Here is a 27,311-nt window from a genome sequence, read left to right on the forward strand (position 1 = left end):
CTTGGGGTTGGAGTGGGTGTCAAAGGTCATAGTACTCAAACCCCAAACAGACATGTCCCTGCCAGCTTCTTCCAAATTTCACCCGTGTTGGACGTTTTCACCTGTACAGAGGCTGTGTGAACCACCTACAAACAGGGCTGTGTGCCTGCACAAAGCCCATTAGACTCCTTGTCCATCCCAGCAGCTTTGCCCTTCAGATCTCAGCTGGTGACAGAGCTTGCCCAGCTGCCTCCTGCCTCTCCTTGAAAACTACCTTTCCTCAAGTCTCTTCTTACTCCAAATATGTAAGCTCTGGGAAGAACACAACAGGATAACCTGCTCCACAGGAAATCTGGTCTTTGAAGAACTAGACTCTCTCTGTAAGGCCTGAAAGGGCCACCTCAGACTGCAGATGGTCCAGAATAGCCACAGCAAGCATCCTGGAAGCTGTGGGATTCTGGCAGAAGAGAAGAAGAAAGGGGGGAGACCTTTGGAGAAATTGACTCTGGTCCAGACCTATCAGCTCTCAGGTGATCGGCGGCACTAGTCTCAATGGAGACGCTGCTCTCATGGTCAAAGGCATTGGCTTCTAGATCTTTCCACTTCAGCCAGAAAGAAAGCCTCAAGCCTATGACCAATCCTCTTCCTGAAGGCCAGATCTTGGAAGGTCTTGAGCATTCTTGGAATCGATGTTGGCTCAAAAACAAGGAATCTGGGACAGTTCCTCAATACGTGGGAAGAGCAAGGAGACATACAGGAGGGTGGGGGAGTCTCTCTCCACCAGAAGGGAGGCAGCAAATTGAAGACAACAGGTTCAGGAGAACAGATTGTGGAGCTGGGGTCGTCACCATAGCAACCAACCCAACAATTCTGCAAGATGAGAGTTTCGAGTTTTCGGGTTTTTCTTTTCTCTTTTCACCCATCACTCTCTTCCGCACTGTCACCCTGTCTGTTCCTGGCGGGAGACAAGTTGTGACTTTTCCCTCCTACCAGCAAGCTGCCTAGCTCTAGGAGCGTGCATCTGCTGTGGATAGAAAGAGAATGGGATGTTTCAGGGAACACTTGGAAGACCCCAAGCCCTTCTCTTCCTTCACCCATCAGAGCTGGAACCCTGTACTTTGCCCTGTACTGAGACATTGCTATTTACTCAAGTGCACAGGGAAGTCCCTTTATGTGCACAATGGGTCAGAGGAAGAGTCAAAGTGCCAGTCTCCAAATAAAAGGATTTTTAATCTCTGCCCTAGGATAGCCCATTTCTATCCCAACAATTGTTGTCAAAGAAGGTCAATAATGGCAACAGACCAGAAAAATCTCAAGCCACCTTAGAAAGATCTAAATCTGATGCTATCCCAAAAGCTAGTAATGATAAACTAGGGCTATATCACTAGCCTAACATACCTAAGGTCCTGGGTTCAATGCCCAGCACTACCAAAAGAGAGAGAGAAAGAGAGAAAAATATGTAGTTTCATCCATACATAAAGCTAATGGCACACACAAAGAAATCACAAACCTTGCCTAAATGTAAACTTACCTAAACTAAAACCACACCAACACTAGCTCCTCATCGCACTGTCATGCCAGGGCCTATGACACTTGTCCACCAAAAGGGATAGATAGTTGGGAAGCAAACCATCGCGCTGTCTTCACACATGCAGCCATCTCTCTAGGCCATAGGTAGATGAGTTGACTGGCGATACACACATATAATCCCAGAACTTCCAAAACTGAGGCAGAAGATCAGAAGGTGGAGACCAGCCTAGGCTACACACTCAGTTCAAAGACAGTTTAGGCTATATCAAATTTGTTTGCCTGTCTCAAGCAAACAAATATAAATGAAGGGGAGTCAGGTGTTAACTCACACCTTTAATTCCAGTGCTCAGGAGGAAGAAGCAGGCAGATCTCTATGAGTTTAAAGCTAGTCTGGTCTACACAGCATGTCCCATGACAACCAGGGCTGTACAGACAGAAACCCTGATTAGAAAACCCAGATAGATAGATAGATAGATAGATAGATAGATAGATAGATAGATAGATAGACAGATAGACAGATAGACAGACAGATGATAGATAGATAGATAGATAGATAGATAGATAGATAGATAGATAGATAGATAGATAGATAGATAATCATGGCCTGGGGTTCAATCTCTAACTCCCCAGAAGAAAGAAGACAGAGTAAGGAGGAAAGCTCTCCAATCCAGAAACAACCTTATGCCCAGTGGCTGGACCCTCTTCTTTCTATAGTTACGCAGAATACAACTCTTCCCTCACTTGCACACAAAGACCTGATCCTACCTATCTCACAGATATACCCTAAGGGGTGGCCAGGGAGTCAGATACAGTTACAGTGCAAAGTTGATAGTAACAAAGGAGGTGCCCACCATTCCCTTATTCTTGAATACCTCTCCAACCAAATCAAGCTTTAAAGAATAAATTAGCCTAAGTTACGGACAGTGCAAGCTGTATTTAAGCTTTTGAAAGATGAGTGAGCTTGCAAAGTTGGCAACCTCCAGCCTTCTTTTCTAGCACTTCCCCATTAACTCTCTCTGAGCATCACTCTTATCTAGTCCCTGCTATCTGGTGATGCTTTAAGATGTCTCCCCACCCCCACCCAACCTTGGCCCTGTTCAGAAAGGAGAGTTTTATAGGAATTTCTCTTAAGTAGTTCTATAAACTACACACCTTCTGGACAACAAGCAGGGAAATATGCTGAGCGTACTGAGAGTCACACAAGTGGGAATTCGCATGTTCTACCAGTTCCTGAACCACGTGTTGAACCCGTTTTTCACATTTCTCTTCTCAGGCCATTATCCCAAACAGGAAAAAGTTTGTTCCCTTGAATAATCATTTCCACTGCCTAGAGAGCCAGGCTAAGCATTGCCAAAAGTCACCTCTTTGCAAGAGCCATCTGTCATAGCCACACAAGAAGCCTCTCTTGGGGTTGCTGTAGATAATCCCATGGCTTTGCTGGCTGGGGCTCTCTCCAGGGTAGAGGCAAGCCAGCTGCAGTTCCCACATTCAACCACCAAGAACCCTACACACTGCATCAAGTAGAAATGGGGGCAAAGATTTGGAGATTAGAAATCCCTTTCCACATGCCCAGATCCTTTGGGGTGGATATCAGAATAGCAACTAGGACCACGCACTCTACCATTCATATTGCACATCTGGATCCCCACCTGAAAGGCAACACACAAAAGGGTAAAGGCCACGCATCCTACCCCGTGCCACCAACCAGCCACCAATGCCATGTACCAGTGCAAGCTGAGAGATGCCTTTCATTTCGATTTAGTGAAACATTCTCACATGAGAAAACAACAGAAAGGAAGGCGTTAGGAGCCGCCTTGAGAACCGGGGAGGAGCGTTCTTCTGAGACTTAAAAGGTGTTCTTCGCCTTTGTGGGTAGAATGGTGGCCTCACTTCCTCGGACACTACCTTCCACAGTGAACAGCAATTTGGGCTAGTGTTCTCACTACCTGAAACAGGGTTCTCCTTCGCTCCCCTCAATTTTAAAGCTCACAGGATGTGGCAAGACTCAGGGGCAGTCTCCCACACCAGTTCTATTCACTGGCTTCACAAGCAGAGTTCAGCTCCCTCCTGCCGAACATCAATACTCTTCCCCGGGCTTCTGGGAATTCAGCACCCTCCTTTGCGGCTCAGCATCCCTGAAACCATCAGAGTATCTTTTACTACAGGCAACTGAGATTTCTAGATTCAGCCACCCAGGTCTACCTACAGCAATCTTAGCAAGCACCTCCAACAGAAAAAAATAAATAAATGACACCGATTAAGCATAATTATTAGGATTAAATCGAGCCATTACTCTAGCGCAATGCCTTTCTACCAATATAAGCCCCCCTCCCAGGTTTTCCCCTTCAATTGGCACTGAGAGCAGTCATTAAAGGTTTGCATCCCTCTCCCTTTATTATGTGTTTGAGAGCTGTCTTATTAAATTGAAATCAAATGCACATCTAGGGGAAAGTTCACTTTAATACCAACTCCCAGCAAAACACTCAGAGACATGCACAATGATGGAGGCTGATGTGTTGCCAAGCAACAGAGGAGATGAGGCAGACCCAGAGCTAAAGGGAAGGGTCTCCTGAAAGAATTAGTTAAGCTCAAGGGTTCAGATCTTACTAGATCTGGCCTGAATGTTTGTGGTATCTCCTGTCCCAGAGAAGACATTAAAGAAGGAGGTGGTATAATTAAAAGTTCAACACAATCACAGAGGATTTAAATATACACAACACATACACATTCCCCTCTCTCCCCTCCCCCCGCCCGGGGAATGTTGTGAACATGCGGCCAATGGATACAAGCAATTTCCATCTATGAATGCTGAGGAGGGTGTGGGGTTGCGTGTATGTGTGTTAATTTGCTGCTGCCTCAGTGGTCTCAAGCCTCTTGATTCACTGTCCTCTTTCCCCTCCCCTCCTTTCCCACCTCCTTCTCTTAGGACAAGACCAGTGCTCTGAGCCTGAGCAATGTGGCAGGCGTGTTCTACATCCTGATTGGAGGGCTGGGACTGGCCATGCTGGTTGCCTTAATCGAGTTCTGCTACAAATCCCGTAGCGAGTCGAAGCGGATGAAGGTGGCATCGTCTTCCCGGGTCTTTTCCCTACCCTGTTCTCGCTGGCACAGCTGGGTTCCCTGAGAGGCTTTTTGCTCCAAAGGAGTAGAAAGGGACCGGTTGAGATCATTCAGGAGAGAGGCATGAGGAAGAAACTGCAAGGGACATCGGGATCTAAAAGAAAGGGAAAGGATGGCTGTGTCTGGCAATACTGTGCCCAAAACAGCACATGAATCTTTCTGAAGGCAGGTCCGTGAGGTTCAGGGTTCAGCCAGCACAGTGAGAGGCTGATTTTTCTGAAGTTACATCCAATTGAGCAGCTGCCCAGATGAGGGAAGGCATGCCTGCCTACCCAGTTCCCTGTGCCCATCTTGCTATGCTTGGTGAACTGGGTCCGTTTTTTTAGCTTCTATATTATGAGGTGACCTTGGCAGAGAGCATCATTCACAGAGAAAGGTAACCAGATGAAGTTCAATAACCCCGAACCACACTGAACACAGCAGAAGGCAGCAGAAGCAGAGAAGAACTAGAGAGGGTTGAGGAACTGCCAGGACAAACATGAAAACCTGTTGGGCAGTGGGACAAGCAGACTCATCTTATGGAGTCCCAAAGAATACAACAGCAGCAATGGCTGGAGTCAACAGAAAGGACATGTGAATACAATGCACAAAACCCACTTATCTAACAGGAGCACATGAACCTTCCCAGTGAATAGGGAGCTCACCATCACTGGTGCTGTGTAAGAAAGGGCAAGTGTTCCTTAGCAAAGATGTAGATGAGAGCATCACAGGGAAACTGCGGTGTCAGCATCCCAGCCCCAGGATTGCATCATTAGCCCTAGTGAGACTTGTATGGAAGTCAGTCATGTGAACAGTGGCATAAGGAAGCAGAGAACTTAGGTCCCCTCTGTGACCTGCATACCTTTGAATCTCAACAGGAAATGGATATGGAAAAGTGCCCAGGGCTAAGGAAATGGCTCACATGGTAAAGTGCCTGTCACAAAGGCATGAGGACTTAAGTTCAGAGTCGCTGTGCCCACTTAAAAACCAGGCACAGCAGTTCACAGCTGTTACCCCACCACAGAAAAAGGAAAGAAAGGGAGGACCCCTGAAGTTCATTGGCCAACCAGCCTACCCAGATCTATGAGCTATAGGTTCAGTGAGAGACTCAGTATGAAAAACGGTAAGGTGAAGAACAGTTGAGGAAGACCCCCAATGTCAACCTCTGACCTATACATGTGCACACACACACACACACACACACACACATATACCATACACACACACACACGTACATATACCACACATACATATACCACACACACACACATGCATGCATACAAACAATATACCTACACACACATAAAGAAAGAAAAGACTGTGATTCAGACAGTAAAGACTATAGGAACATAGAAAAAGGTGGGTTGGAGACAGCTTACGGGAAACAGCAGAAATTAAGAATGTTATGTGGTCTTTATGGGCTTCACACTAGTGAATATCTTGGCCTGGGCTCTCTCTTTGGCTTGACTAGATGAGTAAGATCGTTTTTTCCTAGGGTTTGCTGTCCTATAATGTGTCCTAAAGGTTCCCTTGTCAATATTCAATTTCTTCTGAGCAGGACACATAGGCAACACTGCATCACTGGCATAGATGCCTGCCCAGTCTCTCCCTCACCTTGGCCTGTGTACATCCTGTATATACCCTGGGTCAGTCCTGGGAAGGACATCTCTAGTCAGTCCCTTGCTTGGAAACTCAGTGTTCAGTTCCGTATAAAATGGATGAGGGTAGGAAAAAAAAAAAAAAGAGGAGTTTGCATCCTAGTATTTAGTATCGAGACCTTCTGTCCTGGCATTCAGCATTCCCACGTCATGGTTCCAGCTGCCTCCCTGCTGGCAATCTGCTTCCCTCCTCCCACCATGTTCCAGCCCCTGTGTGTTCTGTGCAAGCTGATCCCTCACCCCTTATTCTATCTCATGAGGTCCATTTTAAAAGCAGCTCTCCCACAGTACGGTAAGAGGAACAATAAACGTCTGACAGTATGGTGGATTTAGAGGACCTCAGAACACCCACCTTGCTCTCCTCTTGACCAGCTCTCCCACCTTCACATTCCCTTGGGGGAAAAAAAAAAAAACAAAAAACAAAAAACAAAAACAGACCACAGCACAGTCATTGACTTTATACTTAAACTGTCCCATGAACTTGGTGGGCTATGACAAGCACCCCTAAGCCATAGCAGAGCTTTCTTTGCCCATTTCATCCAGAGCATAAATTTACAGATTGTCCTTCCTTACCATGCAAAGAGGGCTGCTCAAGCAGCAAAGTGGGGCCCAGGCCAGAAGCTAAGCCAGCTATGCTCTTTGGAACCGTCTACTCCTTTCCCAAGGACCAGAGACCCAGAGCTTGTGCTGGTCAGCTCTCAAAAGCTCCTCTCATGGCACCCCAGGACAGTGTGTCCTGTGAATAGTAAGGAGTGGAGAGCCTGACATGAATCTATCCATTCTGTTTCTTAACTCTGTCACCTTAGACAGGTTTAATTACTCTCTGGTCCTCTGATTTTTATTATTTTAAAAATGAGGACAGTGGTAGTATATACTTCATAAATTTGTAGTGAGGATACGAAATAATAGATCAAAGGATTGGCAGGAGCCCCTCATCACAGTGTGCTCTCAATAAATAATAGCAACAGTGAGTACTAGCAGTCATGAAATTGGCCTTATTAGTAGAAGTGGAATGGGGGGAATGGAATTTCCTTATTAACATGTAATTTTATTAATCACATGTACTAGAATGTTTTGAGCCATGCAGACCACAAGTCCTTAAAGAACAGACTATGGCTGTAGGGTGCGTATTTTTTGTCGAGTTGATATAGAATTGTCCACAGAAGAGAAAAGTCTACTGGAGCAAGAGAGGAAGCATGCAGAGAGTGGCGTATGGTTAAGCAATGCCAACTGCCCAGTCTAGAGCACTGTTCCCAAGGTGGTCTTGATCCTACCTATGTGTTCTCATCAGCTATGGTGTGGTTTGGTTTCCACCAAGCAGAAAACCACCTGAGCATACAACATCACCTCTAGGTTGATAGTGATTTGTACTAAACCATGTATCTGAACAGAGGCTGGGATTATCTTCTAACTAAGACAGTGTTGACCAGCCCCATGGAAGGTACATTGCTGTCTTAGATGATAAGGTTTCTTTGAAGAGGCCGTTGGGTCATGGTACCATGCCTGAGAGACATTCTCACAACTCCCTTTACAGTGTTGTTATTAAAGTTCTCAAAAGCCACCAAGGTCCCCCAGAAGCATTAACCTAAGACTGTCCAGCACAGTCCCAAATAATCAGTTCCATCCACCACATGACTTCTGCACAAAACAACAGGACTCCTAATAGAATTTTTCATCTTTCCACTTCAACGGAGATACTTTCTTTACTAATCTAGCTGGCCCTTCATTTCTGAAGCTCCATCAATTCCTCCCTTATCTAGAAGAGATAAGTGGAATGCACTCCAGCCACTCCTCAGGCTTCGTAATGAGCTGCTTGGCTTCTCCCAAAAGCAATTATCTCTGTTTAGAAGCACAGCCTAAGGCTCTACTCAGGGATGCAGACGGAGGTGACAGGGGCCTTTGGAAAGACCTTCCATCCTATGTCTTTCCCTGACCACAGTGTTTACCCCTTGTTAAAGGCAGGAACCACTGCACCAACTCAGGCTTACCCACCCCCACCCCCACCATGTCTCAGCTGTTCAAAGATACCTTTCTCTAGTTACCCTGTGGGGGAAGAAGAAGACGAGGAAAACTAAGCACAAAAGGAGGGACAAAGGTGAAGGCAAGGAGAGAGGACAAAAGGGGGAGATAAGGCTGGGAGCTACATATCAAGGTGTTAACTCCTCATTTTCATTAGCCAGGTAATATATGCTTAAAGATGTGCAGGCTAATAAGAAGAGAGGCTAGACCAAGTAAAGGAGTTTGCTCCCACAGGCCACATAAGCCAGGAGCTAGAAGGACAGAAGGACATGGATTCGACAGTGAACAAAGACTCCACAAAGCCCAGGCTCTTAGTTTTAGCCAAAATGCTTCTAAACTGCCCGATTTCTCTTCTTCCAGTGATTGATAACTTTTTGAGCACATGCTTTAAATCCCTCAAGTGCCAGTCATTGTGCTGGTCACAAAGATAGACAAAATGCACTTCCACGCTCAGTCTGTGTCATTGAGGCAAGCACAGAATCTCAACTGAGTCTCCTTGACACTCTTCACCCTTTGATGTGTTGGGAACAGAACATACGTGTCACTGGGGAAACAGGAGGACAATCAGCAGAGGAGATGCAAGTAGGAACAACCCAGACACCGTGGTATTTAGCTAGATTGAAGCAAGGAACGAACTAGCCAAAACCAGAGAGTCGCCAGCAAAGGATGCCCAGAGTCAGAAACCAGTAAAGCTTGGACATAGAAATACTGAATTGGCAGTGTAGGAGCTGAGAATTCAAACAAAGACTTCAGGTAGCCCACAACATCTTAATATAACTTAAGCTGTTGTCAAGCAAAATATCATCTATTCATTTTTAATTGAGTAGAGCTCTAGAACAACTGCATTTCACCTCTTCCAGGGAAAACAGAATAGCATCTTTGTCCTTGTTGATATTAACTAAAATAAAGATCTTTATTGTTTTTGACCTTGCTCCCAGGGGAAGTTAATCCCAGCCCCCAACCCCCCTCAACTCCCTGGAGAGCAGCTGACCTTTCAAACGTATACATGACAAAGCCAACACACGGTATGCTGAAGCCACATCAGATTAGGGTCTGTACACTTGCCTAGACTTAATGAGCAGCAAATGGCTTAAAGCTGAGGAAGCATCCTCTATGGTAGGTGCTCAACCACTTCTTTGCACACACGATGAATGGAATCATTATGAAATCTGAGCTTTCATTAGGATATTCTCTGACACCCAGAGGCTGGGCAGAGCTCTCCTAGCAAACCAAAAGACTGGGAAACAGAACATGGTCACCATTGCAGAACTGGGTCTCAGAAGAACACACTAAGGGACTTTGCAACTAGACTTCTCACTCATTCTTCTTTCCCTGATCCTGTTTCAGAACAACATCTCTAAGGATGTATTTAAGAATGACTGGTATAGTTGGGAGGGAACAATAGAGAGCCACCCTCTTAAAGGCAAGGGCAGGCATTGTATTAGTGATTGTCAGTTAGCTTTGGGAAGGTACAAGAGCCATATTTAATAGGTCATCTACTCTGTCACTGCCTCAGATAACTGTTGTCTTAAACAAGTCAATCATGTGTACATGGCAGGCTCTCTTTAAAATGATCGGGGACAGTAGATAAGCTCAACTTTGCTTCCATCCCCAGCACACCTGAGAGAAAGCTGGGTGTGGTGGTACATACCTTTAATCTCCGTCTTGAGGAAACAGAGATAGGTAGATCCCTAGGGCTTAGAGATCACCCAGCCTAGATGAATCAGTGAACTCCGTGTTCTGGTGAGAAACCTTGTCTCAAAAAAGCAAGGTGGCTAGCTCCTGGTGAATGACAGGAGGCTGACCTGTGGCCTCTATGCTCGCTCTCATGGCTGCACACACACACATACACACACACAATCACACACACACACATGCACACATGCACACACGCACACATTTTTTTTTTCAAGGAACTTAGTAGACCAAAGTCTTGAAGGCTAGACATTCCAAGCTACACTGTAGAAAGTTCTATATTTTTCCACTGACACAATTAAAATATTATTCTCTTTTCAACCTTTTTGGGGGGGGTTAGAATCAGTAATCATTAATTCTTCCTGTTCTAAGCTCAGCTTTCCCCCTGAGTAGCACTGTGGTTCTATTTAATTGGCCTTTGACTCAAAAGAATACAATCCAAATCACACTTCCTCTTTGGTGGAGGAATGCCAGGGGAGGATGTAAATAAATTAAGTTCCAGGGTTTGAGGAAGAGACAGAACCAGCGTGGGCAGAACATCATATGGGGGGAAATCTGTCTGAATCATGGATTTTATTTTTTTGAATATCTTGTATTTATTCTTTGATAATTTTATACATGCATACAATGTGTCTTGATCACAACCACCTCCAGCTCCCTGCTCCCCCTCCTCTGGATACCAACCAACACATCTCCTGCCCACATTCAGGTTCTCTCTGCTTTTTTGATATTTTTGTTGTTATTTTTGGGAACCCACCGAATTAGTGCTACTTGGTGGAATGCTGCCTGATCCTATTGGTTTGATGTGGTTCAGGTTCTCGTTCAGGTGGTTGTGGGTCAAGTAACCACAGCTGCAGTGGGTTCACTAGTGCAATGGCCAAGCCCAGAAGACAGCAAGCATCTCACAGCATCCTCCCATCCTCTAGCTCTGACATTCCTTCCCCTCCCTCTTCTGTGATGTACATTGACCCTTTAGGAAGACACCCCATTTACAGCTGAGTATTCCCAGTCACTGAGTCTCGGTGCTTTGATCAATTATGAGTGTCTAAATTAACTAACTACTGCATAGAGATCGTCTGGATGAAGTTAAACACAGCACTAATCAATGGGTATAAGCGCAATCATTGAAAGGGTAATTTTTTGACATGTCCATTTAGCAAAATAACAGTAGGTTTCCCCAGTAGGATCTAGAATCATAGGCTTCTGCCCAGATTTACAGCATTAGGCAAGGGTTAAACCTTGTGAAGCTGGCAGGCAGGGCATAGACCAAATCAGGAAGTGGTTGATTAACCTCATAACCATCGTGCCACTACTGCACCAGGAGATATATCTTGCCTGGCAAGCCAGTATTGTAGCATTCAGAGTTTACCATTAATGACATTCCCCCAGTAGTCTAATGTGGCACTTTCTGGCACTATGAATGCTAGCCAGCAGGAAATTAGTATGTCACTTCTAGTTTGACGTCCTGCAACCAAAGTGCATTGTATCTTCAGAAATAACACTCAAAAGCAATGGCCTTATTGTTGGTAGGCCTTCCGAGTCTCTCTGCCCAAGAACTCAAAGGGAGGTGATGCCTGACACTGAGATTTTTCATATAAAGACTCTTGTCTTATAGGGAAAGGCTTTTTCAACTCACGAAGGGTATCTATGTTCGAATACTTTTTTTTAAGTTATTTGAGCTTTTTTAAGCTTTGCTTTTTTTATTTTTAATTATTTTTATGTATTTTTATGTATTTTTAATCTTTCACTATTTTTCATTGTGTATAAGTGTGGTAGTGGTATGTGCATGTGAGTGCTGGTACCCATGGAGGGCTACAGATATTAGATGCCTTGAGCTGGAGTTACCAGCAGTTGTAAGCCATCAGACATGGATGCTGGGCCTCAAACTTAGGTTCTCTAAAATTGAAACATGGACTCATCCACCTCCCCAGTCTCTAACTATATTTTTTAATTAGCCTCTAAAATAATGTATTTCCATACAGCTTTAGTTTTGGTCAACCCACCCCCCTGCCCCTGTCCCCCAGATGAATCATGGATTTTGAAGGAAAAAAAAAGAAGGAGAAGGAGAAGACTCTTTTTAAACAGAATCAGAATGTTCAGTAAGAATGGGTAGCGAGAAAAAAAATCTATCTGACTGTCATAATAGCCTGGCTACAGGAAACAGAGTGATTTCTCCGGGCCACAACAACAAAGCCAGGGTGTTTGGAAAGGGTGTTTTTAATACATTCAAGAATATCTTATATAAACTATCTGAGTAGTGGCCAGTGAGGATAGCTACAGATTTCAAAGGCATGGTCCAGGGCTCCCCCCAGGACATGAGCTTTCTTTAAAGTGACAAACCTTCCGAATAAGAGGAAGTGTAGTGTGTGCACACACACTGAGAGGAGCCAGCCTTTGCTGTCAGCTTAGGTGATGCAGAACTTCAGGGGGGGAAACTAAGCAGAATTCATGCTGACAAATGTGGGAGGTCGGTCTTAGCAAAAGAAGTCTCTCAACCCACAGATAACCCTTCTCATTATGACGAGTCCTACCAAGAAACTAGACCTCATGCCCAAAAGTCTGAGAACTCGGAAGTAGAGAGGGAGGGCTAAGGGTGGTGTCTTCATACCACAGAGTTCCTCCCGTGGGGTTTTGCAGAGAACAATGTTTTTCTTTCTTTTTTTTTTTCTTCTATTTTTTTATTAGATATTTTCTTCATTTACATTTAAAATGCTATCCCGAAAGTCCCCTATACTCTCCCCGCACCGACCCTGCTCCCCTACCCACCCACTCCCACTTCTTGACCCTGGCGGTCCCCAGTACTGGGGCATATAAAGTTTGTAATACCCAGGGGCCTCTCTTCCCAATGATGGCCAACTAGACCATCTTCTGAACAATGTTTTTCTTGACTAAAGAAAACATAAAGAATCCAGGGCCTGTATTATGGCCTTTAATATTCCAACTGCTGAGGTGATCTGTGAGTCCATCTCAGATCTAGAATATTCCAACACCCTAGAACAGCACTGAACTGATGTATCAGTCTAGACAAGCATGTTGTACATACTCGCAGGAAGCAGGTGGCATGCAGATGAAGGCTTTTGGACATGTGCCCTCACTCTCTTCAGCACATGACCCTTTCTGGTTACATTTTGCGAATTATCTTATTCAAATGACTCCTAAGTACCCTTAACATGTGGGGCTAGAAGTGGGGGGTTCGAGTTTTTTTTTTAGAAGAACATCATTTGGACCCAACAATAACACACTATCAGTGTCCCTTGATATGTCAAAGTCCTCTCTGTGAAGTGCTGCCATTTGGTAGATAGAGGTGGCAGGGGAGGAGGAAGAAGAGGAAGTTGGAGGGGAGAATGAGGAAGAATAAGGGGGAAGGAGGATGAATGTAGCTACCTGGGTAGACACGTATGTCATAGACATAGAGGTTTAAACATTCTAAAAATACCTAATGCCTAAGCCCCCACCAAGGATAAGGGAAGGTGGTGTGTACAATGTGGTTGAAAAGGACTAGGTGCCAAAGAAAGCAAGGATGCGTCCCCCAACGCCATTGTCTGTGTAATGCACGCTTACTACCAGCACAGACAGCCTCCAGATATATGACACATCAGATGGGGGTTACTAACCTTCTGGATTCTAGAATTGAATTCTAGATCAGAAAGGGACTTACTAGGCCAGAAATAAATAAGAATTACTGAGAACTGGCCACACTACCTTTTCTTGAGCTCAGGAGTTGGGAGGAAGGTTGGGCAAAAGTTTCAGTCCCTGCTTGACTCATTCCCCTTTGGCAATCATTACCAAGGACCTGGGGAAGAACCCCCTGTCCTCCTGAAAAGGGTTTCTGTTTGATTCCACAGCAATCCATCAATGAAGCCATAAGGACATCGACCCTCCCCAGGAACAGCGGGGCAGGAGCCAGTGGAGGAGGCGGCAGTGGAGAGAATGGCCGAGTGGTCAGCCAGGACTTCCCCAAGTCCATGCAATCCATTCCCTGCATGAGCCACAGTTCAGGGATGCCCTTGGGAGCCACAGGATTGTAACTGGAGCAGACAGGAAACCCTTGGGGAGCAGGCTCAGGCTTCCCCATCCCCATCCCAAGCCCTTCAGTGCCAAAAACAAAGAAATGAAACACCGCCTCCAACCACCATGACCATATGGAGGGCAATTCAGCCAATGTCCCTGAAGAATTTAAAAAAAAAAAAAAATTCCACTAGACCACCATCCCTTTTGTTTGGGGATTTTTTTTTCCAACCTTTTCCGTTTGCTGAGTGAAGATGGTCACTAATTCTATGCTGCAATAACGGGAGAGATCCTGTCCGAGGAAGTCTAACGTCTATGAAAATGGAGTCATTGGGATATCAATGAAGAAATCAAACTGTTTAATTTTAATTCAGTTGTTAATGTGTCTTAGTGTGTGCATTATTTTCTTACTATTAACCCATGGTTTGTAGGCTCTGTTCAACCCTTTCCCTTCTTCTTATTCCCCAACCCCACCCCTACCCCCACCCCTTCCCATCACTCTTCAGTTTCAGATTGAAGACTCACGATTGGTTCCACCTTACAAGCAAGGAAAGGAACACTTGACCTTCAAATTCATTCAGTGTTGGAGCTCACTATGATACCTTCCATCCTTTGGCCCATGCCTTGGATGGAGACAGACACTACTGGAGAAGGGGGCTGCCTTCCCCAGAAAGAATACTACCTAAATGCTGGTTCATCAGAGAGTAACCGTGAAGAGCATCTCAGATGAGGGTTTTTTTTTTAAAAGGGGGGATGAGCAGAGTACAGTAGAGGAGGACTGGTTAGGTTCATTGTTGCCGAGAAGACGCTTCCTGATTAGTTCAGGAGCATCCCACAGGCCATAAAGTACCAATATGGTAGACCTCTTTCAAAGTCAATCTCAGCCCAGGAAAAAAGTGTGTGCTACTGTGCTCAGGCCCAAAGGCGATGTGGTAGCCAAAGGGCAACTGGCCTTCTGAACCCAGTAGAGCCTTGCAAAGAGCTGGCAGTCAGGGGGGTGTCATACATGATTCTTGTGTTTCCTTTGCTTGACGTCTGTACTGGATCCCCATGGTGGAGTAGGACTCTCTGTGGAGCCTCTGGCATAAGGGGAAATGTTACCCAAGCTAAGTGCAAAAGGAAGGTGATAGGGAATTATGGAAGTCCATCCAAGCCCCTGCCGCAGAGCCTTCTGTGCTGTTTCCTGTCCTAGGTTTGAGAGACCAAATAAGAACTTATGAGTTATGTCAATGCAAAGAACCGGGGTTTTGTGTTAATAGAGTATTGTTTTAGCATGTGTCAGATCTTAAGAAAGAGAGACAGCAAAGCCTGAATTATTTTTGAGAGAAGGAGATGAGGTACATTACTAAGTACATCAGGGGACCTTAAGATGCCTGAGCCCATCTTCTAACTCTAACACAAGGATACTAACCTTTTCCCCTGGCTAAGACAGATTGAGGATATTGCATTGCAATGGCCAGAAACTATACCCATGAATGCAATGACCAAGGTGAAGGACAGCCAGACAGGAAAGGTGATAAAAGTCACCCTGAGTGATGCTAGGCTGCCTGAACCTTCGGGTGGGAGTGGAAGTTCCTGACACACAGCTTTGTAGAGACCTCCACTCTCACTCTTGGTGCAAATGACTTCCACCTCTTATGCAGCCACTCCCAGGTGCATGCTTCAGTGAGTGCCACATGCCACTAGCTTTTACCAATAACCATATTCCGGCTTATTCTCCTACCCTCTGCTTCCATCCAACCTTCCCCATTAGGGGTTATCATTAGCAATGGACGAGCTGAAGATTTTGGAGCCTATCCATGGTTTAGGGCAATAGAACTGGCTTTCTCTATGGATGCTTCCAGCGGACAACCACCATTTCTGTGTCTCTCTCATTCTCTCTTCATTTGCCATAGCAAAGAAACATCCCAGAATCGACCCTTCTCCCACTGATCAGTGTCTCCCGTCTCACCATGGGCATGGCCTGTGAAGCAATGTCCTGCAGATGGATTACCACCTTTTATTTCTGCCAGCTAACATCCTCCCAGTCTCCTGCCTACTACTGTAGACTCTGGTGTGACCCGCCACTGGGGAGTCCACACCTAAGAAGAGATGGAACTAAACTCTACCATCAGCTGCTTCAAAAACCTTTCGTCTATGGCCTGGGAAGATATTCTCCAGCCCCTGAGCCTATTGGTTGGATAGAGAGACTGTGGTGGAAATGAGGGTCTTGCTGGGAGGGGTCCATGACTCCGGAGAAGACGCTTCTCACCGAGGGATGTGTGGAGAGAAAAAGGAAGTGAGAAAGAAGTTACCTTGTATTATGTATTTTTACTACACTTTTCTTAAAAATGGAGCAGTGGGAAAACTCTGAAAGAGATTGACATTTTTCTCAACAGGAATCCATACTTAACAGTTCTGGCTTTCATTAAATTTTGCTCTTTGGTACCTGGGCCTTTTATTTAACATCTATATTTATTTTAACTCTCTTGGCAGATTGTGAGGGGAAAAAAAATAACTCTCATTTGATCAGACACTAAATATTTTGGGTAGGGATTCCTGTTTTATTTTCAAATAGCCAGGGTTTTTCTTCATTTTTTGGTATTTGCATAAAATGAACAATATCACCAAGAATTAAATCACTGTGGACCCATTACCTACCTTTCCTTATTGTCCGTTCCATGTTGTGCCTTTTCTGAAGCTAGGTTTCCAAGCACTGATGTTTTCTTGTCTTCTAAGACTAGCAAGTTTTTAACTCCACCCCCTCACCCCTATGCTGGACCTGGGATGTGGGACCTGGGACTTGGGACCTTGTGTATGCTAGTCAAGCACATGGATACTGTGCCCAACTCACAGACTCCTCAGAATCATTTCAGAACATTATGAATCATTCATCAAGATAGGATTTCATTTTTCACATTTATTTATTCATGTACATGCATGTGCATGTGTCAGAATATGTGTGGAGATCAAAGGGCAATTTGCAGGAGTTGGGTTCTCTCCTTCTACCATGTAATCCCTGAGGATCAAACTCAGGTCATCAGGCTGCATCATCTCTCCAACTTCAGGATTTTCCAAAACAACAAAAGACAAAGAATGGTGTTTGGCACTTGCCATGCACAGTGCCAGAGAGCTACGTTTGACTTGCAGGCATCACAGCTCCTCTAGAGAACTGGATGGCTCATAGGGAACAGCTCTCAGACACCCCAAGTAGGAATGCAGGTCTATTGTGATGTGTACAAAGTTAGATCAAGAATCAAGTGAAAAACAGGCTTCTGGCGAATGATCTCGGTTGTCTAAACCCAGGGCCCCCTTGTCTGAGCCTGAGAACTTTTCTTCCCCTCAAATGAGAAAGGTTTTCTGACAGGATCTGACTGTATTAACACTTACAGATTGATGATTAAGAACAATATCAAGAGCCCAGTGGTGAAGTCTTGCCTAGCTTGCTTGAGGCCCTGGATTACCCCCCACCAAAAAAGGAATAGAGGGAAGGAAAGCAGGAGGGCAGGAGGGAGGGAGGGAGGGAGAGAGAGAGGGATGGAGTAAAAGCAGCATCAAGTATTTATCTTCCTTCAAAAATTTCATGTTTTCTGAAACATTGCACAATATTCTGGAAGAATAAGAGCCTAAAATCTAAGCTAATTGTAGGAGGGGCTTAGCCTCAGACACTCTAGAAGTGGGAAGATGGCAGAGGAACTAGCAGGTTTGTGTGACACTCCAGTGTTTAGGGTGCCTACAGCTACCTAAAGCATCTAGGGTGGCCCTGGATGAAGAAGCACCAGGCAGCAGACCGAAAGAACCCATCACCTTATTGGCAAACACACTGGGTGACGTCAAGCCGGCTTAACAGCACAGGTCCCACTGTATTGAGCACTGACTGTATTAAGCATCTTTTTCCACCTTCTATTTCATGAGGATAAGGAATCTGAGACTTTGAGGGCCTCAAGTAGCTTGTTCACAGACTCCTGGCAGAGTCATGTTTTGAACTAAGTCTGCCTGAACTCGAAGACTTTATATCCCTATGGACCCATTTCATCACCAGCCAGATCATGATGGTTAATGGTCGGGAAAATATCACGAAAGCACTGTGGACCTGCGTGTTGTGTCAAAGTAATAAAACGGAATGAGTAAAAATATGTCTGCCATTCCCTCGAGAAAGGCAGCCATGCCTTGGAGCATGGAGAAATCACTTATCCAGTCAGAACTACAGAAAGCAGAGTGGGGGAAAAGCTACACACACACACACACACACACACACACACACACACTCACACACTCACACACTCACCAGCCTCCATGCTGGGAGTAGGGGAGGCTGGGATCTGTGACATTGTCGACGCTAAGCAAGCACCCTACCACTAAGCTATGCCCTCATCTAAAGATTCTCACTTTTAGCACCATCAAAACAAACCTAGGTAGAGAGCAGCAAGAAGATTATAGCGGAGACTGAAGGCCAGCTCCATTGAAGAACCATTGATTCAGCTGGTTATTGGATCCTTGGGGCCATGTATCCGAGAGAAGGGAGCAATTGCTACCATCCTGTGAGCCACAGGGCAGTGGATTCATGTCCCACCAATGTTAAAAGTAACCCATTCGGTATAAGACATTACTCACAGCATTAAGGTAAATACCCACCAAAAAAGGTACTACGGGCATGAAGGTGGAAATATATACCCTGATTTTCCCTCTCTCCAGAGTCCTCAAACTCATAGGCCACTTAACATGTTGTCCTTTGTGTGCCAAGTAGAAGGCAGCAGGCGGTAAAGGGCCAAGGCCAGCCTGTACTTTTCCCTGGAGCTTCACACCCATCCCAAGTCACCATTCTGAGGGGTGCTAAGGTAGGGTCAGCAAGGCCGTGCAGAACTGGACTCAAATATCTTACAGTAAGACGGTATCAAAGCCTATCTTTAATAAAAGGTAGAATAGGTCTGTCCGTTACTCTGTCTGTGAAAGAGGTTTTTAGGGATGCCATTCGTGGGTTACTTTAGAGACAAGAATGGTGAAGATCTCTGGATATTATTGTTGGAAATTTTAGTTTTGGTTGGTTGGTGGGTGGGTGGGTGGGTGGGTTGGTTGGTTGATGGAGGCAGCTTTGAGGCAAGGTCTCAGCTCAGGCTAGCCTCGAGTTCACTTTGTACCTGACCTTGAACTTCTCCTCATCTTCTTGCCTCCTCTGCTCAAATACTGAGAGAAACTTGAGAAACTTCTTGCCCAGCAGGGTTTCATGGTTAGAAAAACAATACTTAAAAGGACAGCGACTTAGAGTTTGCCATTCCTGACTTGTTCTCCTAGATCTGCCTCATTCTGCTCATCAAAAAAATGGGACGCCCTGCTACAGAAGTGTAGCTTCTCCATCAGTCACAACTATTCTAGATGTTTCTCTGATGGAGCACAGGCCAACCACGGGTTACTGTTACTGCTTACTTTACAGCTAGGAGTTGTTTGGATTTGCACTGCCGGGTGATTATAGAGTTCAGTCAGGGTGGAAATTCCCATGTGCCATCCTAAATTATCAAACAACGTGTTCATGAAAACAACTTAACACCAAGGAGCTCTAGGCCTGCTGTATTTGTCCATGGCCACACCCATGGCCCTGGCTTCCTGGTGCAGTCCACTCTGTCACCAAACTTCTGCTTCCTTTCTCTGCACATATCTCATATTGGAAGTCTGTCTATCAAGCCATGGAACTGGGCTTCTTGTGAAATCCAGGGACAAAGATGGATAGCTGGTCAGAACCAGACCTCTGGGTGATATCTTGTGATGTCCTGTGCAGAGTCTCCAAAGAGTAAGCACTTGACTTGGATGAGAAATCCCAGAAAATCAAATCTCCATGGTTCAGAGCTGGGGATGGAGTCCAGAGACAAAAGAGAACTCTCCTAGCATCTAACACCTGTAAGCCCATTGCGTGCCCTGTGATAGAAACACACATGAAAACACACACACACACACACACACACACACACACAGGGCTGGGATGCCCTTCAGTTACCTAGAATGCACAAAACCCCACATTTGCTCCAGAGCACCATATGAATGGGGTGTAATGGTACATGCCTGTAATCCTAGCACTTAGAAGGCAGATTAGGAGAACCAAAAATGCAAGTAAGCTGCATAGTAAGTTCATAAAGCCGGCTTGGGCTTTATGAGACCATTATAAAAATAAAATTAAAACAAAAACAAACAAACAAACAAACAAAAACACCTTCAGTGATCTTAAGCTACAAAAGGCCATTGTGCTGGCCCTGGTACAGGAAAAGAAAGATATAACTTGAACTCTAAATGTCCCTATACTCTTTGGGTATGTTTGTAGCAATGTAACATTCTGCTTGGGAAAAATGAGACCCTGAGCTGCACAGATAAGATTATCATGGCAGAGATAAGTCCCTGAGAAAAGTCAGGAGGGTGACCTCAGTCAAGTGAATCAGCCTTCAATACAATGATACAAACTGGAAAGCTACGACCGGGCTGTTTCTGTCACAGACTCTGAATCCCACACCTGTACTTTTAACCGAGTTCCCAAGAAGTAGTGTCCTTTGACCTCCTTTCCCATGGGTGCCAAGTTATGCTGGTGACAGTACTGACCCTTTTCAATTTCATATTGGCTATGGAATGGGGAGTAGCCCTTGTTCCACACACTCATTAGGTGCTGGGGCTTCTGGTGCACCCCCTCTCTGTCCTAGCTCTGCAAGGTGGGGACATAATGGCCCCCCAGAAGAGGATAATGGAGACTTGAGATGCACGGTCATGTATCTAGTGAACAGCTTGGTCTGGACTCTAGTCAATTCTCTCTCTGGAGTCTCTGCCTTTCCACTGGAAATTTCCCCATGCCCAATGGAGCACCAAACTCTATTTGACAGCTAGGAAGCCCTGACTGTATGGCTAGTATTGACCTTGATTTGAGTGACATGGACCAGTTCATTCTACCACCTAAACCTCAGTGCTCTCATTCATGATGTGAGGGAAAGAAGACAAAACCTATCTTCTGTAGTCCAGTTCCATTTCTGTTACTGTGATGAGTTCCCCAATAAAAAGCAATGTAGTGGGGAAAGGGTCTTATTTGCCTTACAATTCCAGGTTACCATTCATCACAGCAGAGAAGTCACAGTGAAGGGTCTTGGAGAAGCTAGTCACTTCACATCCACAGTCAAAAGCAGAGAGAAATAAATTCATGCAGGCCTGCTTATTTACGTTCCACTCATACAGTTCAGGGCCTACAGCCTAGGGAATGGTACCCCCACACGTTAACTAGTAATCAAGGGAGTCCATCATAGGCATGCCACCAGAGCTCTAAGAGATCTTTCTGTTGGAAGCTTACATCCTTTATGGTACTCAACAAAAGATAATCTTGTCTGGGGGAGATACTTGGTGACATATGAACACATTTCATTTTCCACATATGAAGGAAGAGGATGGTTGCTAGAGATCTTTAGTTACTAGAGATCTGGGTGTAAGGACCATGCCCCACCACAAGGTATCAACCTGTCCAAGATGTCACTTCCACCTCCAATCCTAAGCAATTAGCATAAAGTGGCATGTTGGCTATGAATGACAGTAAAACAAGACAGAATGATACAGGGACAAAGATCTTGAGTGGAGCAAGTGAGTTAGAAGATAGCAGGTCTTTGAGTTCAAGCCAGGGAGAAGTTGAATTGTAGGAAGTAGACTGATAGCAGAAGAGTGGACCCCAGGATGTCAACCCAAGGCCAGAGCAGACAAGGCCATGTATTCCATCAGGCAAGGAGACAAAGATACTATCTGCCTCAAGAGACAGAGGGGGTTCACCTATAGGTCTCTTGTGCTCAACTCAGTCCCTCCCCTTCTTTGCTGACTGGTAGCTCTGCAGCCAGGAGTAGTTGAGAGAACTGCTAGGGTCCACACTCTCCCCCATGTGGATGGATATTTTTTCCCAGAACAAGTACACTCAAGCTCCTAACAAGCGTGAGTAACATACCACCATGCCCGCAGGCACAGGCCATAAGGAGCCAGAGAACAGTGAGTGAGTGAGTGACTGACTCACCAAAGTGTTCACAGTTAGGAAAGAAAATAAGCCACATTTATACTTAAACACCATTGCTAGCGACAAATGGGTCACTCCATTCACTAAAATCTCTAGCAAGCATCCCCTTCCTTCAAGTGTGGAACCTGAAATGTGTTCAGATGTTACCAAGTATCTTCCAGAGAAAAGATTACTCTTGGTTGAATAACATTCAGGATGTAAGCTTCCAACCGAGAGGGCTCTTAAACACTGATGGGCATGTCATCTGGCCCATGGTAGTGAGTTGTCCAAGCTGAGACTGGGCCAGCTTCTACATGCCCATCACTGCTGGGCATGTGATGGGGCACACATCCTGACCTGGCCTGGAGAGGGTCAGGATGGGGCACAGAGTAGTACTCTGGTGTGGCCTTAAAAGACGGATGGTCTCTGGGAGGACATTCTAGCTCCCTATTTATACTGAAAAGCTTAACTTTTAAAAGTCCTAAAAACTTCCCTGCTCTTTCTGAGGGTAAAAGGCTGTAGTTTTAGGTGATTGACACCTGTAGCCTAACAGCAGGGGTGGGGTAGAGATTAAGAAACCTGGCCTTTGTTCTATCTCAACAGGAACTGTTCCACTCTAACTTTCAGCCTGCTAGTAGAATTCACAGGAAGAAAAGGGACACTTTGAAAAGTGATTATAGCATTTATTACTAAATTGTAAAAAGTTTTCTATGAAAGCTAAGAAAAAAGGGGAGGGAATGGAATGAATGAAAAAGGAGGAAAAGGGAAAATTCTTCTTCGCCTCTTTGTCTAAGAAGAGTTCTGTCCAAAAATGTCCTCCTCAGCTCAGTTCTCTCTCTTCTCTCTGTCCTCAGCACTTATGCATCTTTCAGAATACATGATCACATGCTTAAAAGTTCATCACAAGCTTGCACAAATTCAAATCATAAATCAAAAAAGAAGTTTATAACCGTGAGTGTTTACATGCATACCCATTAGGAGTAATTATCTAGCTAAACATTCATCACCTGTCACAACTCCACAGGTTCATTGAAAGTTAAAAACTATAACTAAGTTATTAGTGAAGTTTTGTATAGATAAGCCCAGTCAATGTTTTATCTTCTGTCCTAGCACCTATAATAAATTGTTAGTTCCCACTGAATGACCTTTGGTTAATGGTTTTACAATCTCTTGGAATATGCTCTAGTAGTAGAAAGTGTGGTTAAGATCTAGAAGCAGTTAACTGGTGACACTTGGGAGACTGGCAGACTTCCCATTGCAGTTTTGACCATCAGAAAGGACCTAATAGCAGTCCCGCTACAAAAGAGCTTAATAAATACTGATATAATTTTGGGAATTCTTCTAGGATCATCATAAAGAATTGAGAAGTCATCTATTTGTCTATATAGCATCACTACAAAGCAGCGTATCTACAGAGATCAGCTCAAAAGGGTGAACCAATACCTAGTGATTCTCATGTATGTTTAATAATAACAGGAAAAGCATATTAATAGCAGGGATCTTTCCTAAAATGACTTTCTCCTGGGCCTACTGGAGTTTTGTCATAGATATTACTATGCTAGCTATTAGCAGTTATTGCCTTATGATGGTTCCTGACACATCACCACTTCATATACAGGTTCTGTAAAAGAAGATTCTACCCACATAACTCCCCGTACCCCATTCTCCTTGGTCAATACTTTTCATCTCTGTCACTTTCTATCATCCCGTTGTCAGGGTCCACTTCGTCTTCCTTGCACCTGACATTTTCTCAGCTTAGAGTTTTTCACCCTTTGAGCCTGGCTCCTCATTACCTGTATCTTTTCTCACTAAACCCTATACGCCCTCGCTAAGCTGGTCTGAAGTCACTCCCTCACGTCACTCATCCTCATGCATGATACCTTATTTCCTTGTTTGTGTGACTCTCTTTCCTCCACACAAGTTCACAAGCCCATTCACAAACCATCTATCAGTATTTGTCAGTAACTTGACGACTGAGGTGGGTGGAGCTAAAACACTAGTGGCCCCTAAAGGAGGCTGTGGACATTTTCCCCCTGGGGAGATGGGGGTATGAATGAGGCCATTGAGTTTTGTTTTGCCTCAAGAGGTATGGTAGACATTTTACAACCAGAGGTGGGAGAGATTTGCATACATTCAAAGAAACCTAAACTCGGAATGAAGCATTTCTTAAGGTGTGGAGTTAGTTACAGGTGTCTGGGTGAACACAGGCATGATACAGAGAAGCAGCTTCGCAGAGAATGAGCTGAAGACCAACTAAATAAAGCAGGAAGCCATATAGAAAGACAACCTTGGGAACATGATAAAACTTGCCCTTATTCAAAACATATCCTTGATGTTTATTGTGTTCCCAAGGTGTTTCTCCCATGTCAAAGCCTTCTTTGTACAATGTTTGGTGGACTTCTTTGTCTGTGCCCTTGATGGCTAAAAGTATCTGCCAAGATTGAGCAGGACTGCTATGATTGCTCCAAAGTCTGAAGAGGAAAAATAAAGAGGCCTTGGGAAGCCAGGGGAGGCACCGGGTGGAAAGCAAAGAACTCAGTATGAAAAAAAATGAGAGGCTACTAAAGGGAAATGTCCTCACTTGACACTCTGCAAGAAGCCCCTCATTTAAGGATTTTTGTTTTATGTGTATGCATGTTTTGTCTATATGTATGTATATGTACCACATACATGCAATTCCAGCAGAGGCCAGAAAGTGGCACTGGATCCCCTGGAAATAGTATGAAGAATAGCTGTGAGCTACCACATGGGTGCTGGAAACCAAACCCAGGTCCTCAGGTAGAGCAGCAAGTGCTCTTTACCATTGAGCCATCTCTCCAGGATGTGGTTCAAAGAATACATCTCAAAACACATATAAAACACAGTCACAAGAATAGCAGAAAGTGGGCATTCAGAGAGAAGCCTGAAGTTGAATGTATATGGAGTTAAGAGTGGAACATTAAGAAAATACATTTGAATAAGTCCAGAAGGAAAAAATAATTTGAAAACATGTAAACACGTAGACATTTAGACAAAATAACTCATTATCCTTTCTTCTATCCTGCTTTGAAACCTAATCAGAAAAAATAATAATAATAACAATTTCAAGGGGGTTTTTTCTTTGTTTTCTTTCATAAAAACATGTGTTGTGGTCAGGAAGTCTTGTGTTCACATACCACCTCATTTAAGAGGGAATAAAGAAGCTGTTAACTTAATTTAATTGAGTAATCAGCCTAATGAATGGGGTAGAAGCTGTTTAATGATGATACTGAAAGCAATTTCTCAATCTTGGAAACCATTAGGAAATTAAAACAACACACTACTAGAGGTTCTTACCAGCTCTTCTTCTCTGAATGAGCTATTCCCTGCTAATCTTCACTCAGGTGATCCTGTCAATCATTTAATACCCTCTTCCATCGGAAGAGCTATCCACTGATACTCTTTAGTCAGGCGATCCTATTAGTCATTTAAAATCCTGTTCCATGCTCATGGAACAGGATTTTAAAATATTTTTAAGGGGGCTGGAGAGATGGCTCAGCAGTTAAGAGCACTGACTGTTCTTCCAGAGGTCCTGAGTTCAATTCCCAGCAACCACACGGTGGCTCAAAACCATCTGTAATGGGATCTGATGCCCTCTTCTGGTATGTCTGAAGACAGCTACAATGTACCCATATAAATAAAACAAATAAATCTTTAAAAAAATATTTTTTAAGGATGCTTTAAATCTGATGTTTCGGCCACTCCAGCCAGAAAAGCAAGTAGGCTGACTATAGATCCTCACCTCTCTCTCCTGTCCTCCAAATTCAATCCCCCGGTTTCATCTCCTGCTCTGTAACAGACCTTTTGCTGCACCCTCTTCTTTCTCTCTGCCCCCATCTCCAGTGGGTTGCATAGACCTTCATCTCCAACCTTGTTTCCCTTCATTCATTTATTTTCCCAATCCCCAAGACCAGTAGGAGTTCCCTGGAGATCCACCAGTCAAGCCTACCAGAAAAGAAATTAGGCCAGGCAAGAGGTAGATGAGCCTCAGATCTTCACTCTTCTTCCTCTCTTTCAAATCCCCTAGTCTGAGCCCCAGATCTATAGCAGACTACCAGTTGTGACCTCTCCTCAGTGTTTTCCCCCATTCCTAGAGGATCAAGGGGATCCTTGTTGAACACCATGTTTTACTCCTTCCACTGGATACAGTTAGCCATGCCCCCATCCATCCTCATTCCTAAGTGTCAGTTCCCAATACCTAAAAACATACTTAATATGGAAGCTCCAGTGGTCATACCTAATAAGATCCAAGAAGAATTCCCAACACATAGCTACCACACCCTCCAAAGAATCAGAGAGAGCAATAGAAACCAAGGAATTAAACAGCCACACAACAAAGACAATATCAGATATCAGGACCAAGAATTGCATTCATCACAAAACCAGATGTCTAGATGTCAGCATTAAAACACAGTAAATAACTGCCAGGATAATATGTTCCCATTAGAGCCCAGAAACTTTACCACACTATCTCTGAGAATTACACCATAGCTGAAACAAAAGACAAATACCTTGAAATAACTTTTATGAATATGATAGAGGTTCTTAAAGAGGAATTTATTAATTTCTATAAACTAATCTATATATGTATATTTCTATAACTATATCTACAAACACAAACAATTGAGTAAATTAATAAAATAGTTCAAGATCTGAAAGTAGAATCAACAAAGAAAATTCAAACTGAAAGAAATGTAGAAATGAAAAATTTAAGAACTTCAGATACAAACCTCACCAATAGAAGAAATGGACACCTAAGTCAAAAAAAAACCATGTTAAATTTTAAACAATCCAAGCATAAAACATCCAGGAAATCTGAGACTCTATGAAAATAACAAATCTAAAAATAGTAAGAATAGAAGGAGGAAATGAAACCAAGAACAAAGGCACAAAAAAAATTTTCTTTTTTTATTAGATATTTTCTTTATTTACATTTAAATAACCTTTATGAATATGTTATCCCCTTTCCTAGTTTCCCCTCCAAAAATCCCCTATCCCCTCCCCCTCCCCCTGCTCCCCAACCCACCCATTCCCATTCTTGGTCCTGGCATTCCCCTATACAGGGACATAGAGCCTTCACAGGACCAAGGGCCTCTCCTCCCATTGATGCCAAATAGGCCACCCTCTGCTACATATATAGCTAGAGCCACAAGTTCCACCATGTGTTTTCTTTGATTGGTGGTATAATTCCAAGTAGCTCTGGGGGTACTGGTTAGTTCATATTGATGTTCCTCCTATGGGGCTTCAGTCCCTTTCAGCTCCCTGGGTATTTCTCTGGCTCCTTCATTGGGGACCTTGTACTCTGTCCAATGGATGACTGTGAGCATCCA

General features: G+C 44.3%; 1 protein-coding gene across 2 annotated transcripts in view; it reads left to right on the top strand.

Annotated features, from left to right (window-relative positions):
* Positions 1–16,623, top strand: part of Gria1 (glutamate ionotropic receptor AMPA type subunit 1) — a 314,630-nt gene extending 298,007 nt beyond the window's left edge. For both annotated transcript variants that reach the window (XM_029546554.1, XM_029546555.1), the window contains exons 15-16: positions 4,436–4,570; positions 13,805–16,623. In XM_029546554.1, coding sequence (XP_029402414.1) covers positions 4,436–4,570; positions 13,805–14,008 — 339 coding nt within the window. In that variant the 3' untranslated portion in view covers positions 14,009–16,623. The remainder of the gene's footprint in view (positions 1–4,435; positions 4,571–13,804) is intronic.
* Positions 16,624–27,311: the final 10,688 nt, after the last annotated feature.

The sequence above is a fragment of the Mus pahari genome, chromosome 14, assembly GCF_900095145.1.
Source record: "Mus pahari chromosome 14, PAHARI_EIJ_v1.1, whole genome shotgun sequence".
Lineage (NCBI taxonomy): Eukaryota > Metazoa > Chordata > Mammalia > Rodentia > Muridae > Mus > Mus pahari.